Source organism: Haemorhous mexicanus, chromosome 3, assembly GCF_027477595.1.
Source record: "Haemorhous mexicanus isolate bHaeMex1 chromosome 3, bHaeMex1.pri, whole genome shotgun sequence".
In the NCBI taxonomy this organism is placed as follows: domain Eukaryota; kingdom Metazoa; phylum Chordata; class Aves; order Passeriformes; family Fringillidae; genus Haemorhous; species Haemorhous mexicanus.
In genome coordinates, this window is record NC_082343.1 from 118,177,230 (window position 1) to 118,192,585 (window position 15,356).

Consider the following 15,356-nt stretch of genomic DNA (forward strand, 5'->3'; position numbering starts at 1 on the left):
AGGCTCTGCCCTGCTGAGGCCCCGCCCCTTACCGAGGCCCCGCCCCGGGCGCCCCGGGAGCGCGGGTCTCACCTGCAGAGCCCTCCCTGCCCGTGCCACACCGGGGCTCACCTGCAGAGCCCTCCCTGCCCGTGCCACACCGGGGCTCACCCGCGGAGCCCTCCCTGCCCGTGCCACACCGGAACTCACCCGCGGAGCCCTCCCTGCCCGTGCCACACCGGGGCTCACCCGCGGAGCCCTCCCTGCCGGTGTCACACCGGGGCTCACCTGCGGAGCCCTCCCTGCAGGTGTCACACCGGGGCTCCCCGGGCCCGCTCTGCTCCGGGCTCAGCAGCCGCAGCTCCCTCAGCCTCACCCCGGCAGAGCCGCTCCAGCCCTGCAGCATCACAGGCTGGTCAGGGCTGTCCCCAGCCTGTCCCTCGTGTCCTGGGCACCCAGCGCTGGGCCCGGCGCCTCGGGGTGGTGTCCAGGACTCGCCAAGGGTGCACTGTTGTGTCACGGTCTGCTGGGTGTCTCCCAGGACCCCTGGAGCCTTTTCTGCGGAGCTGCTTCCCAGCCGGCTGCCCCTGCCCACCCTGAGGTTGTTCCTGCCCGGTCAGGACCCGGCTCTGCCCTGCGGTATTCCGTGGTTTTCCTGGGCCTTATATGAGTCCAATCCGGCTAGCTTAAGACTCTAGCCCACACGGACCCGCATAGACGAAGGTAAAAGACAAGAGGCACTCTTCCCCACGTGGGTGCAAGTATCTTGTTTATTGGCTTGGTGCAAGACACAACTAACGAGGTCACCCAGTCAGAAAAAAGAAAGCCTCGAGCTTTCACACAGGAGGTTTTTTACCCTAGGGGATGGGGGCGGGGGAGAGAGGACCGGGGCCAATGGGATGCCATTGGGGAGGGGCGAATTACCTATGGGACAGACCACCCAGGTGTGTATAACGGGGGATGGGGGGGGGGGGTGTGAGGGGGAGACCATGTGAGGGAGGGGAAAAACCATTCTACCTAACCTACCATTCTGACCTAACCTACTCAGTAAAGATTTCCCACCTCCCAGTGCAAACAACAACTAAATAAACTATTTAGTGCAATACAACACTGCCCGGTGCTGACCGTCCCCAGGCTCCTGTCCCCCGTCTCCGCAGCCCCTCCTGAGTCTCTCCGCATCACGGAGCAGCACGGTCGGTGTCATCTGTCGCGGCGCTGAGGGTGCTCTGCCTGGCCGCCAGGTCCCTAAAGGCGGGGACAGCCGGGGCCGGACTCAGCACTAATCCCTGGGTACGCTGGTAGCTCCGGGGCGCTGAACACCCCGGTCTGGGCTCGGCCATGCAGCCCCTGCCGGCGCAGCCCCTCCCGGCTCAGCCAGCCCGCGCTCCCAGCGCTTCTCTCGGAGGATGGCAGGGGAACAGCGCCAAAAGCTTTCCTGCAGCCCGGGCAGACGCTGTCCCCTGCGCTCCCCTCGTGCACCGGCTCCGGCATGGCACCGTGGCAGGTGATCCCCGCCGTCAGGCACGATCCGCGCCGTGCCGGCTTCTCTCCAGCTCCGCTCCTGTCCTTCCCGTTCTCAGACGGCTTCCAGGATCAGTTGTGTCATCACCTGCCGGGGGACAAGAGGTGCGGCTGAGCCCTGCCCCCGAAGAGCTTCTCCAGCGAAAGCAGCGCCCCTTACACGCAGCTCCGCTGTATTGTCCCGGAGATCCACCGGTCCGCAGCACCCGCACCCGCCGGGCCGCCCCCGCCCCGAGCCCAGAGCGGCGGCACCGGGGCGGGACCGCCCCGCCACCCGCGCGGGGGCGGGGCCCGGCTGCCGGGGGCGGAGTCACGGCAGGGGCGGGGCTCGGCGGTGCCGGTGCCCGCGGTGCCGCTCGCTCCCGGGATGGAGCCCCCGACCGGCACCGAGACCGCCCGCCTGGTCAGCCCGCGGGGCGGGCGCGCCGACGGCAGCCTGCGCCTCAAGAGGTACCGCCGGCACCGGCACCCATCGCCCCGGCATCCCATCACCGGCACCCATCGCCCCGGCATCCCATCACCGGCACCCATCGCCCCGGCATTCCATCACCGGCACCCATCGCCCCGGCATTCCCACCACCGCCAGCACAACTCCATCACCGGCGCCTCCGGCACCGACGGCATTCCCATTACCAGCACCCCGACACTCCTATCACCACCGGCACTTCCATCAGCACCTGCACTTCCATCAGCACCGGCACACCATTGTCCCGACAACCCCATTACCGGCGCTAGCACCTCCATCACCGGCACCCCCATCACCCTGGCACCGCCACCCGCGGCACCCCATCACCTCCCAGGCTCCCCGGCAATTCCTCGCACCGTCACCTCCATTATCTCCCGCAGCTGCAACCTTCGGTCCTCCCGCACTCTCTCGCCCATCATCCCTGGCACCTCCATCGCCCCCATCGCCCTCGGCTCCTCCGGCACCCGCAAGCCCCCGGCACGTCGCGCGCCGCGCAGCTTCCACCCCCCACCCCCGACACCGGCACCCCCGGCACGTCCCTCCCCGCCCGCCCCCGTGCCTTCATCCATCCGAGCGGACACCGGCACCTCCGCAGTCCCCGCGCCAGCCCTGACCGTCCGCCGCCGCTTGCACCGTCACCCCGCCACCGGCACGCTCACCCCGCCGCCGGCACCTCCGCTCAAGCGGAACCAGCCCCGCCGTGCGCCAGCCTCGCTCCCCCCTCGGGTGTCCGTCCCGCACCTATCGGCGCCCAAACGTCACCCACGCACACTGGTACCATCCATCCATCACCCGCCCACACCGGTACCGTTCATCCGTTAGCCCCCGTCCCGGTGGGCTGCACGTCCCCGCTCCCGCGCTGCTGCCCCACGCACCGGGACCTCGGCCCCCGCCGCCCCTTCCCCACGCCCCACGTCTCCGCACCGCTGGCCCGTCCCGCAGCCTGGCCCCGGGCGCAACATCTCGCTCCCACCCGCACCTTCCCGCGGGTACCCGCGCCAGTCCCGTCTACCGTTCCGGCGGGAGCTCCGTGCCACCGCCTCCTGCTGCTGCCGCCGGTCCCGTGGCGGCTCGTCCCGCTGGGGGGGTTCCGCCGGTGCTCCACCGATGCCCGACCGCGCACCAGCGGTCGGCAGCAGGACCCTCGGGGGGTCCGGGCAGGAGCCCCCGAGCCGGCGTTGCCGGCAGTGACCCCCGCCCCCAGTCTCTTCACAGGCTCTCCAGACCCCTCAGCACCGGCGGCGCCCCCGGCTCCGGATCCGCGCTGCCGCTGCAGCCCCCCGACCCCCAGCTCCGGGCAGGGCAGGCTCCAGGCCCGCCGGCAGCTGAGCGTCGCCTGCGCCGTCTGCTGCCTCTTCATGGTCGGGGAGGTGATAGGTAACAGCAGCGGGCCGGGGCGCGGGGCTGCCGGCGCGGCGCAGGGTGCCAGCTGCTCTGTGCCCGCAGGTGGCTACCTGGCACACAGCCTGGCCATCATGACGGATGCAGCCCACCTGCTGACGGACGTGGGCAGCATGTCCGTCAGCCTCTTCTCCCTCTGGGTCTCCAACCGCCCGCCCACCAAGACCATGACCTTTGGCTGGCACCGCTCGGGTGAGCTGAGGGGCGCGGCCCTGCGGACTCCAGGGACCCCCACGGCCGGGTTGGTGCTGATGGGTCTCATCCCCCAGAGACACTGGGTGCGCTGGCCTCTGTCCTCTCCATCTGGGTTGTGACCGCGGCCCTGGTCTACCTGGCGGCCGCCCGCATCATCAGCAACGACTACGAGATCGAGGCTCGAGCCATGCTGGCCACGTCTGCCTGCGCCGTTGGCGTCAATCTGGTGTACGTCCCACGTGTGCACTCGTGGTCCCTGCGCCCCATCAGCTGAGTCCTGCCCCCCTGTGCTGCTGGAACCCCAACTGTGCCCCCAGGTCACTTTATGGCCCTGTGCACCAGCCTTGTGTCCCCAGGCACTGCCACCCCACTTCCCTGTCCCCACATGCTCAAGGCTTCCAGTCCGTGTGCCTACATCCCCACTCCCCACATTCCCTGGTCCCCCAGGCAGCGCCTCCCAAGCCCTGTCATGAGCCCCAGGACAAAACCTCTGCTCTGTTCCCGCACACCTTCCAGCCCTGTTGCACCTCCAGCCCCACTCCTCCCACTGTCCCCAGAGCCAGCTGTGACAGCCTGTGCCCCCTTTGCCCAAGCAGGGCCCCCACGCCCTGTCAGCATGGCACTGAGCCAGCCCTGCTCTTTCCAGCATGGCCTACATCCTGCACCAGTCCCCGGCTGGCCATGGCCATGGCACAGGGGCCTACGAGCAGCTGGAGAGCTCTGTGTCCTGCCAGCCCAGCCACAGCCCCCTGCCCGGCAGCACCAGCGTGCGGGCAGCCTTTGTCCACGTGGTGGGTGACTTGCTGCAGAGCGTCAGCGTCCTCGTGGCTGCCACCATCATCTACTTCAAGGTGCCTGGGCTGGGCCGCCCCAGTGCTGCCCGTGGGAGCAGCTCTCCCGGTGCCACGCAGGGTGCCACATGGGCTCTGCCCCCAGCCTCACAGAGACCCTGCTCTCTGCAGCCCCAGTGCAAGATTGCAGACCCCATCAGCACCCTCTTCTTCTCGGTCTTCGTCCTTGGCTCCACCATCACCATTCTCAGAGACGTCTTTAGGGTCCTCATGGAAGGTGAGCAGTGGGTGAGAGGGGTGCGAGACCACAGGCACAGGGTGGGCACAGGAGCTCCTGGAGCTTCATCTGCCACAGCACTTTACCCTTGCCTCCTCTGCCCCACCTGAACGCCCCCAGTTCCTCCTCTCCACTGCAGCCAGGTGCATTGGCCCCAAGGTGAGAACTGTCTCACCCCAAAGCCACCATGCCCAGCCTGGCTCCCCTGGGGAAGCCCCCAGCCCCGGTGGCTTCCACTGGGAGCCCTCAGCCAGGTGGGTGCTGTGTCTGGGGGCCGAGGGTGGCCTGGTGTGACCAGGGGGTGCTGGCAGGGGCTCCGCGGGGGCTGGAGTTCGATGCGGTGAAGGAGGCGCTGCTGGGGGCCCGCGGCGTGCGGGGTGTCCACGACCTGCACCTCTGGGCGCTGACGCTGAGCCACGCCGCCGTGTCGGTGCACGTGGCCGTGGGTGAGTGAGTGATCTGCACGGGGCATGGCCGGGGGCTCCCACTGGCCATGCCGGGAACGAGCCCCAGCCCTGCTGCTCCTAGATGCCGGCGCTGACGCTGAGATGGTGCTGCAGGAGGTCACTGCCCGGCTCCAGAGCAGGTTTGGCTTTGCCTTGTGCACGGTACAGGTGGAGCAGCACCAGGAGGAGTCAGCAGGCTGTCCCCACTGCCAGGACCCACGAACCTGAGACCCCCACCCACTGCTACGTTGGGCCAGATGTGGCCCTGGCCCCAAATCCTTGTGCTAGAGCAGGGCAGTGCTTGAGATCCCATCCCCTCCTCTACCCACCCCACTGCTGCAGAGCCCTGCGGTGGGACAGTGACTCCAGTGTGGTGTCCTGGGGGGATGGACACATGGCCTGCCCTGTGGAGCACAGGGGCTCCCTGGAATCTTTTACTCCTTGCTGTGTCACAGCTCCTGAGGAGGCAGAATCCTGCCCCACCACCTAGTCCCCAGGGAGCCTGTCTGTCCTGGCAGGAAGAGACATCCCCCATGGGGGACCTCAGACCTGGCCTTGGCCCCAGCCCCCCCCGCTGCTGCCTGGGCTCTGTCTGAATGCTCCTGTGCCTGGCCCTGACCCATTCCCTCTGCTGAGTTGTGCCTGTGCCTCTGGTGTCCATCTATCCATCTGTGCCAGCAGCGGTGCCAGCGCTGCCAATAAATGTGTTGGAGCAGCAGCAGCAGTGCAGCAGACAGAGGGGCATGGGGAGGGAAATGGTGGAGTTGGGGGTGGGCCCCTACAGCCACAGCTACCAGCCACACCTGCCTTGGTGCCAGTACCACCACAGCCATACAAAACCAACCACGTTTATTCTGCACAGCTGAACACGAGCTCAATGTGAGCGACTCCACGGCTCCCTCCCCACCCTCGGGCACTCACTGGGGATGGAGGCGAGCACAAGCACAGCTCCACCGCTGGTGGAGCCCAGCCCACGGGGCTTCCACAGGGTCACACCCACAGCTCAGCCCTGGCCACGCCAGGTCCCACCACCCCTGCCCAGCTCAGACCAAACGGTGCAGACAGAACCTTCCAGGCCCAGAGCGCGAGGACAAGTGTCCAGAGCATCCCAGGGAATGGCTGGGACCAGCTGTCCCCCTGCAGCAGACACCCATCAGGAAAGCAGCACCAAGAGGGCCCACAGCCCCATGCCAGCACAGCTGGCCCAGCCCCAAGCCCTGCCCAGGGCGAGCACATGGCAGCAGCATGAGGCACTGACGCCCTATTCCCCTGGCAGCAGGGAGGGCTCAGGGGGGGCAGGGCTGCGGGCTGTGTCCCCATAGAGGATGCTGAAGCGGGCCTGGCACTCTGGGAGCAGCTGGTGGCCCACGGAGGCCAGCCCTGCCAGGCAGTGTGCCCGCACAATGCCCGCCTGCCCTCCTGACACCAGCCAGCCCTGCGAGTCCAGGTTGGGGCTGAAGCGCACCTGGGGGAGAGAGCAGCTCCTGAGGGACGGGGCTGGGGTGCTGGGACTCGGCCCCAGGGCGGAGCAGAGCCATCTGAGCGCTGGGCTGGGGCTCACACGGCCCCCTCACCTTGTGGAGGGCCTCCAGCTGCAGGCGGTCGAGGCTGAGCTCTGCCTTCAGCTCCTGCACGTGCATGCGGCGCACGGGCTCCCGGCTCGGCAAGTTCTGGAAGCTGCGCTGGAAGCGGTGGCACCACCTTGGGCTGCGGGCCCCAGGCAGGAGCAGCACATGCACCACGACCTCAGCCCTGCCCGAGCTAAGGGGCTGCCCCAAGGCCCCAGCAGCATCTCCTGGCCCTGCCGCCCCCCTGCCCAGCCACAGCCCCACCAGCCCTGCTCGGGGTCGCACCCTGGCTGCCCCGTCCTCTCCTACCAGGTCCGTGTCCTGGAAGCGGAGGTAGCTCCTGGCTGCCATCTCGCTGTAGTGATGGGTCCTGGGCAGGGCCTGCTCGCTGCTCTCGGGCCCATCGGGGCTGCACGGCAGCAGGTCAGCTTTGTACACGGGCTGTGGGGGAGAGGGGGCTCAGGGCAGGGAGACACAGATCCTGCTGCTCCTCTGCAGACAGGCACCACCAGGCACCGGTGGGATGGGGGCCCGAGACACTTTTCCTGTGGTCCCCTGGCCCTGTGTGCTGGGCTGGGCCCCCAAGTGCCATGGTCTCTTACAAATCTGCGGTCCGAGGAGCGCTTGATGTTGAGGGGGTTGACAGCCAGGTCAGGCAGCACCGCTGCCACCAGCTCGCCGGTGATGTCACCCGCAGCCACCGTGTTCAACCAGTCCGAGCCAGAGATGCTCTGCAGGGACAGAGGGCTGGAGGGCACGGCGTTCCCACCACAAGCCCTGGGCCCCAGCTGGCTCTGAGCCGGCCACTGGGACAGAGTGGCCCTGCACTGGCCCTTACCCACACGGTGCCCTTGCGAGGGGCCACAAAATAGGCCTTGAAGCCCAGGTACCCAGCGTCGATGTAGTGGATCCCGCAGAGCCCATACCTGTGGTGGAAGGCACAGAATGAGGCCTGGGATGCCTGACTCTGCTGTCACCAGGGATGTGAGAGCCAAGCACAGCCCACCTTCCCACAGAACTGGCCCAGGGTGAGGGGGCTGTTCCTGCTCTAGCGGAATGGCATAGAGTCCACAGCAAGCTGAGGCAAGGCACCTCCCAGAGGCCAAGAAGTCACTGAGTTCCCAAAACCCTTTAGCAGCACACCTGTTGCCCAGGCTCCTGGCCAACCCTACCTCTGCCTCAGGGTGGCATGGCAGAGGGGATGCCATGCTTTGCTGCTGCAGTGTGACACAAAACAAGCAGAGCCTGCCCTTGCCATGGCACAGCTGGACAGTCCCAGGGAGGGGGAAACCAGAGGGGCCCCAGGGAAGCTGGACCAGCCGTGGCAGCAGGACTGGCCCCCAGCACTCACGGGGCGTAGCAGTTGTCCTGGGCCACAGTGATGCCATTGTAGGGCAGCAGCCAGGCCACCTCGGTGCTCAGGAACCGCTTGATGCTGTTGATGGGCTCGTAGAGCCGCCGCAGGTCCCAGAACTTGATCTTGCGGTCGCTGCCCACCGTCACCAGGAAGTTGCTGAGAAGCAGCAGAAAGGCAGCACTGAGAGCCCGGCATGGAGCCGTGCCCTGGCCCACCACAGGGCCCAGGTGGCCCCAGCCTTGCAGTGGCTCAACTGCCCTCACCCTGGAAAGCACAACCCAACCTCTCTGGTGCTGCAGAGGACCAGGGAGCATCGGCACCAGGGCCTCCCAAGCCCTTCTTGACAAAGGAGCTTCTTCTGCAGGAGGAGGCTCCTCTCCTGGCAGCATCTGTGGCTGCTCCTGCCCTCACCTGTCAGCCTTGCACCACTCAATGCTCCGAACTGCCTGGTCATGGGCTAGAAAGCACCGGAAAGGGTAGAGCTTGAGGGAGGCATCCGGCTGGTGCACGCACTGCAGCAGGGACTTGGTGAGCAGGTTCCACACTGCCACGGTGCCTGTGGAAAGACTTGTGTCCATGAGGCACTGCCAGCGGCACGGGTGCTTCAGCAGGGGACCAGCAGCATCACAGGCAGGGCTGTGGGAGCTGCAGAGCACAGCAGCCAGGGTTGGGGCTGAGAGTGGGACAGGACTGAGGCAGGATGCAGCAGCAGCACAGGCAGGGCCACGGGACATGGGGGCCAGGCAGGAGCTAGGGCTCTAAGCAGACAGTGTGGTAGCAGGTCCTGGCAACATAGCACAAAGCTGTGGATCACTGCAAGCCTAGCAGAAAATTCCACCCAGGCAAGTTCAACAGATGTGGACAAGCCCAGAGCCACAGACAGCGACCAGCCTGGAGGTATGTCAGAATGACAACAGCCAGCCCAGAGAAGCCTTGCCCTGAGCAAGGGCTGGGCAGAGGTTCCAGCACCAGCTGAGGCTCCAGTGGCTCTGCCAGGGTGAGGGCCGCTCCCTGGGTGCTGCCACAGGGCACAGAAAGAGACTCACCATCATAAAACCCTGCTGCCAGGTGATGGTGGGGCTTGGAAGGCATCCAGGAGAGACTGAAGCACTGTCCACACTCAGATGCATTACCTGCCTGGATGGAGCCCACCTGAAGTGTGGCAATGCACTGCACCTGGGGGCCAACAGAGAGCCCTGGGTCACAGCCCTGCACAGTGCCATCTGTGCCCCAAGAGCAGGATGCCTGGGGTGGGGCATGGCACTGCTCTGCCCCTCCAACACTCTGCAGGTGCCTCGGCTGCCCAGGCTCTGCCACCTGCACGCTGGGGAACCTGACAGGGATCACCACGGCGGGGAACACTGACCTTGCAGATAAGGTGCTTGTGGAGGGACCCATCTAGAAGAGAGCACAGAAGGGGGTCAGGGCAGGCTTTGGCTGTCCTGGGAGCTCCCTGCCTGGAGCTTGGATTGCAGCTCCTCACAGCCCTGGCCAGGGCTCCCAGTCCCTGTCCCGCCATTCCCCAGAGCAGTGTCCCCAGCACAGCAGGAGCTGAAGCACAGGGAGGAGCAAACTGGTGGCACAGGACCCCCAGGAGCCAGGCCTGCCTGTGTGCTGGAGGCAGCAGCCCCTGAAACATGCCACAGGCAGAGGTGATGGGCTCCTGCCCCACCATGGCCAGCACCGAAGCTGAGGTGACATGGTGACACACAGGGGCCACTCCAGGGACTCTGACCACTCCAGGGAGGCAGAGAGCAGCAGTGCAGGGTATCTGCTCCATGGCTGACAGGACTGGAGCAGCCAGGCAGCACGCCTGGGGAGGGCAGGCTGCACCCAACAGCTCAGGGCAGAATACCCACAGGACCACCACACACTAGCTCTGTCTACCAGAGAATCCTCCCCCGCAATGAGAGTGCTGTGGGGACCTGTCCCACACCCATCAGGCCTGAGGTCCCTGACCCCAGGTGTGGGGCTGTCCTCCAGCACAGTGAGCACCAGACAGGCATGTCACAGCCTGGAGCCTGGCAGCATGGGGGGAGACATGGAGGAGCTGCGCATCTTCCTGGGCTCAGCTGTGACAGCCAGGATGCAGTACGGAGACCAGCCCCAGCTCTGCCAGGCAGGAACACAGAGATGTGTGTCCCCAGTGCCAGCACAGGGATGCGTGTCCCCATGCCCCAGGGACAGCCAGCACAGCTTGGGAGCTCCCAGCAGGGCCTGTCAGCACAGCCTGCGCTGCTGCTGTGGCTGGAGAGCAGCTCCAGCCCAGCCCTGAGCGTGTGTTCAGCCGCAGCCAATGATGGGGGGGCCCTTCACGACGTGCCCCGGGGGCTGCGGCAGCGCAGGCTCAGCCAGCAGCGCAGGCACAGCCAGCACGGGGGGGCAGGGGGGCACAGGGAGCCATTCCCCACTGCCAGAGGGGCAGTGCTGCGTGCTGGCCACGGCTGGGTGCCCACAGCCAGCACGCGCCGGCCATCAATCCCGCTCAGCCCAGCACAGTCATTACAGGCACCATCAGCTGAGCTGGCCCAGCACTCCCCGCCCTAACACACACGGAGCAGACTGGAGGAAGCAGCTCTGGCAGCAGGGAGATGGGGAAGGGCTGGGGACATGTTTTGTGGCTGCACTGGCACGCCCTGCACCCCGCTGTGGCCACAGTGACACTCTGAGAGCCCCCTGACAGTGCCCAGCTCCCGGGGGCTGCCCGGGAGCTACACCCCAGCCAGGCTGTTGCAGTGTCCCTGAGACAGAACCAGAGCAGCACTCTGCACATGGCCTCCTCTCACACAGGCTGCAGGTAAGGCTGGAGCCCTCCTCCCATGGAATTCCACAATGGAATTCCACAATGGAATTGTGGAAGCAGTTGGAAGCAAGACTTTGGCACTGGGGCTTGGATCTCTGGGCACAAGGGTACTCCAAGCAGGCCCCCAGCACCAAAAAGCAGCCTGGGATCCCACACTATCCCTGTGGCAGATGCCAGGCTGGGGGCAGCAGGGTCCCCGGGGATCAGGTGGGCTCACTTGCCCACCGTGCAGCTCCCAGGGGGGGCACAGCCCTGCTGGCAGCTCCCAGGCAGAGCAGGCTCCCATGGGCAGAGGTGCCCAGCCCGGGGCTGGCAGTCCCACCCTGGCACGGGTGGAGGAGGGCCAGGACGCCCCTGCTCGGCGGTGTGGCTCTTCCTACCTTTTACCTGGGTTGTCTTGGCGTGGTGCAGGGCCTCGGGGTGCGGCAGGGCGTACACCACCACCCTGCCATCCGAGAAGGCAGCGGCCAGCAGGCCCAGCCGGCTCATCTCTGGGTGCTGGGGATGGACAGATGGCCTCAGACATGGGGTCACCTCCCAGGACCCTCGGGGAGCCCAAGGGCAGCCCCTGAGCAGCACTCACCATCCGGGCTGCAGCAGGTGGCTCCCAGGCACCACTGGGGCAGAACTTCATGTCCCACACACAGCCATAGTCAGCAGCGATGGCATAGGCCAGCCTGGCCTTGTTGGGAGAGCTGTGGGCATGAGTTTGGCCATGAGTAACATGGCAGCTGGTGCCCAGCAGCTCCGATACACTCCAGGGTACACCACTAGCAGAGCTGGCCAGCAGCACAGCCTCCTCGGGGTTCAGGCTCCGGCTGGTGGCTCTGGGAGAGGACAAGCCTCACCACCCACGCAGCCATGGAGGGACACAAGATCGAGGCAGGGCCCAGCCCCAGGCCTGGCCACTCACCCCTGCTCCGTCTGCAGCGTGCCAAGGTCCCAGAGCTGCAGGAGGGCAGGGCCTGAGTGAAGCCCAGACACGCTGTGTGTCTCCTCCATGCTCCTGTGGCAGGACAAGGCCACGTACTGCGGCGCTGCGGAGCCCTCCGGGGTCGGGCACCACGCCATGGCCCACACCGGGCCACCCACGAAGAAGGAGACATCCAGGCGCTCTGGGTGGGGCTGCAGAGAGCTGAACCTGTGGGGTGACACGGGTGAAGGCTTGTGAGAGCTGGGCCAGGGGCTGGTGGCACCCCAGGGCATGGTATGGGCCAGCTGCCCAACCCATGGGAGCAGCCATGGGCTCACCCCTGGTCCCAGACAGGCCTGGGGACACCCTGACAGCCACCGTCCCTCTGGGCCTGGGGACACCCTGACAGCCACTGCCACGCCAGGCGGGGGACAGCCTGACAGGCCACAAGCAGCCTGCTGGGACTGGGGACATCCTGACAGCCACCAACCATCCTGCTTGGCCTGGGGACACCCCATCACACACCTGTTCAACCTGTACAAGGCACCATCGTCCTTGATGCCCTCGCGCTGGATGGAGAAGAGGGGAGACTTCTCCTCTGCCGGCAGGTACGGGGCAGCCTCGCTGTGCAGGCACAAGTGAGAGCAGGTCTCCCACCCCTCCCCAACCACCCCAGCACAGCCCCGTGCCCCAGCACCATCCCAGCCCCCACACAGGCTCCGCTGCTGGCCATGTTGCTCCACAGCCAAATCCAAGAGACCCCCAAAGCCCACACACAGAGCGGTGTGGGAGCACAGCCCACCCATCCTCTTGCTCACCCCAGCCACTTTTCCTTAGGCCCTGCTCCCTCCCTGCTCCCAGGGTACCTGTCAGAGAGACACGTCCACTTGTGTGCCACTGGGATCCAGTCAGGGAACTCCCACTGCGAGTGCTTCTGCTCCCGCCTGCAGGGCATGCCAGACCTCAGCCATGGCCCTGCACTGGCATGCCCAGCACCCCTCCTCACAGCCCCTCCCCAGGCACGAGCAGCACCCCTACCTCGATGCTGTGGCACAGCCTCCCCTTGTGCAGCACAGCCCCTGCCCTTGGCAGCCCTCCCAACCCGAGTGTGTCCCAGCCAGCAGAATATTGACATTCCCAAGGCACGTGCTCCTTCACCCCTGTATCTGAGCCAGTGGTGGCACCAGGACACACCCACTGCTCCCTGCAGACCCCCTGAGCCTCAAGCACCCCGAGTTTCCACTCACAGGCTGCAGGTAAGGCTGGAGCTCTTCTCCACTGGGGCCATGATGGAGTTGTGGAAGCCGTTGGGGGCGAGGCCTCGGCACTGGGGCTTGGATCTCTGGGCACAAGAGCAGACTCAGAGCAAGCCCTGAGCCCTGGGGCACCACCTGTCCCAAAGGGAACCACCACAGCCCCCGAGGACAGAGCTCTCCCCAGCCACTGTCAGCACGCCACACTAGGCTGAAGACACACAGCCCCCTGTGGGAACTCCCAGGAGGCCAGGACCCCTTCAGGACCTGCCTCCACCTCCCCCTGCTCCAGCGGGAGCACAGGCCCTGCTCCCTCTCCCAGCGCCTGTCCCTGCTCCCACCACCCGGGGCTGCCACTGCCCTTGTGCCTCCCCATGTGCCACCCGGTCCCAGCTGTCCTGCCCTGGCAGCAGGGACCCTGTGGGGCAGCAGGGCCATCTGGAGCTGCAGGTGCAGGGACACAAACAGGGACCTGGCAGAGCACCAGTCCCTGCCCTCACCCCCGTGGCCGCCGTCCTCCCGCCGTGCCCTCGAGGTGCCTCCAGCTCTGGCTCTGACGCCTCGCTGAACAGCGTGTCGCTGCCCTCCTCCTCCTCCTCCTCCGCCTGCAGCACCTCCTGCGAGGGCACGAAGTCTGCATCGCGTGCAGGGTCGTCGCTGTCCGTGTCCTCCTCCCTCCTCCTCCTCCTCCGGCGCTTCCTCTGGCCGTGCTCAGGCTCCTTGGCGGGAGCAGGGGGCTGGCACGCCGGCATCAGCTCCTCCGCCAGCTCCTGCAGGTACAGCAGAGCCCTGCAACGCCAGGGCAGCGCCTGCAGGTGAGCACAGCGGGCACAGGGCGGCCAGCCCTGCCTCCCTCCCTCCAGGCCGTGCTCTGGGCAGTGAGCCTGCTCCCCCCACCCTGAACTCCCTGGAGCTCGCCTTGCTACCACCAATAATTCCTCCTGCTCTGTCAGGAAGCAAGGAAATTCCTCCTGCCACAGGCAGCTGCTGCGCCCTGCCAGGGGCTCCTGGATCCAAACACATTCCCTAAAGTGGGAAAGGATTGGTCTGTGAGGAATCAGTACATCCCACCAGCAGGGGACAAAGTCCTACAGGACAGACACTGAGACCCTCTGGGGACACAGATCCTTGAATCATGGAATCAGGGAATGGTTGGGGTTGGGAGACACCCTAAAGCTCATCCAGTTCCAACCCCCTGCCATGGGCCAGGGCACCGTCCACTAGCCCAGGCTGCTCCAAGGCCCATCCAACCTGGCCTTGAAAAGTCCCAGGGATGGGGCAGCCACAGCTCCTCTGGACAACCTGTGCCAAGGCCTCAGCACCCTCGCAGGGAGGGATTTCTTCCCAAAATCCCATCTAACCCTCGCAGTGGGAAGCCATTCTCTGTGTTCTGTCCCTACAGGCCCTCTTCCAAAGGCCCTCCCCAACTTTTTTGGTGCCCCTTTAAGAGGCTCTAAGGTCTCCCTGGAGCCTTTTCTTATCGAGGCTGAACACTCCCTGCTCTCTCACGCTGCTCTAGAGCACAGGTGCCCGCGGGCCCCACCTGCCACCCCCGCTTACACTTTGGCCGCCCTCCTCTTGGGCCGCCCGCCCCGCGGGGTGTCCGGGCCGTTCCCGTCCTCGCTGCTGCCCAGCGCCTTTTCCCCTCGGAGGGGCTCCGGGGCCCGGGACAGCTCCACCAGCAGCACCTCGGCCTTGCCCTTCCTGCCGCGCCGCCCGGCAGCCCGAGGGGCCGCTACTGCCCCGTTGGCGGAGCTCTCGCCGCGCCCCTCCGCCGCGCCGTCGGGACCGGCTCGGGGCCGCCCCGGTTTCCTCGGGGATTTCGCAGCTGCTCCTCCATCCTCACCGTCCAGACCTCCCGCCGGCAGCTCCTCCCCTGCCCCAAAACACCGCAATTAGCGCCAGCACGCAGCAAGGCCCCTCGGCACGACTGGGTGTCCCCAGCACCGGGCACGGTAGCACCACCTCGCACCCCCGCCTCGCTCCGTCTGCCCCGGTACATACGGAGCGCTCTCTGTTCACCCTCCCTCTCCCCACTACGGCTCCGGCTCCGCCCGGCAGAACCCGATCGTCGTCCCGGCCGCTCCCGGACACTCCGCTCCCGGCACGGCGGCCCGCGGGCGGCGCTTGACGCCATCGGGGGCTCCCAGAGCCGCCGCCCCGGTGCGGGCCGCGCCGCCAGCACCGAACCGGAACCGGGGAGGGCCAAATCGATTACGTCACAAGGACGCGACGAGTACAGGGTGGGCGGGCCATGAGCCGGACCTCACGGGGCGTGTCCATGCAAATTTTGTCTCGCCGCGCGGCATGCCGGGCCTCATCCCGCACCAAGCCCGCGCTGTCCTGGCGCGTCCTTGGGCTTGGCGCGGACCGGGCCGGGCCGGAC

General features: G+C 66.7%; 2 protein-coding genes across 3 annotated transcripts; one reads left to right on the top strand and one right to left on the bottom strand.

Moving 5' to 3' along the window:
• Positions 1 to 1,867: 1,867 nt before the first annotated feature.
• SLC30A3 (solute carrier family 30 member 3) lies at positions 1,868 to 5,792 on the top strand. The gene is given in 9 exon segments (XM_059843249.1): positions 1,868 to 1,950; positions 3,171 to 3,343; positions 3,413 to 3,559; positions 3,637 to 3,790; positions 4,209 to 4,413; positions 4,525 to 4,630; positions 5,245 to 5,313; positions 5,316 to 5,453; positions 5,456 to 5,792. Coding segments are annotated over 9 exon segments (1,158 nt in total). The 3' UTR covers positions 5,539 to 5,792.
• Positions 5,793 to 5,908: 116 nt separating this feature from the next.
• GTF3C2 (general transcription factor IIIC subunit 2) lies at positions 5,909 to 15,184 on the bottom strand. 2 transcript variants are annotated; one of them, XM_059843247.1, is made up of 19 exons: positions 14,975 to 15,184; positions 14,531 to 14,846; positions 13,889 to 13,996; positions 13,471 to 13,759; positions 12,965 to 13,059; positions 12,584 to 12,661; positions 12,243 to 12,341; positions 11,718 to 11,945; positions 11,388 to 11,499; positions 11,185 to 11,302; positions 9,368 to 9,399; positions 9,048 to 9,177; positions 8,413 to 8,557; positions 7,996 to 8,157; positions 7,483 to 7,570; positions 7,247 to 7,375; positions 6,954 to 7,085; positions 6,651 to 6,758; positions 5,909 to 6,541 (listed from the first exon to the last, which is right to left on the bottom strand). In XM_059843247.1, the coding sequence occupies exons 1-19, from the start codon at positions 15,105 to 15,107 to the stop codon at positions 6,338 to 6,340; spliced, it is 2,706 nt and encodes a 901-aa protein (XP_059699230.1). In that variant the 5' UTR covers positions 15,108 to 15,184; the 3' UTR covers positions 5,909 to 6,337. The 2 variants fall into 2 exon arrangements, with proteins under 2 accessions (XP_059699230.1, XP_059699231.1); XM_059843248.1 differs by lacking the exon at positions 13,889 to 13,996.
• Between the last annotated feature and the right edge of the window lie 172 nt (positions 15,185 to 15,356).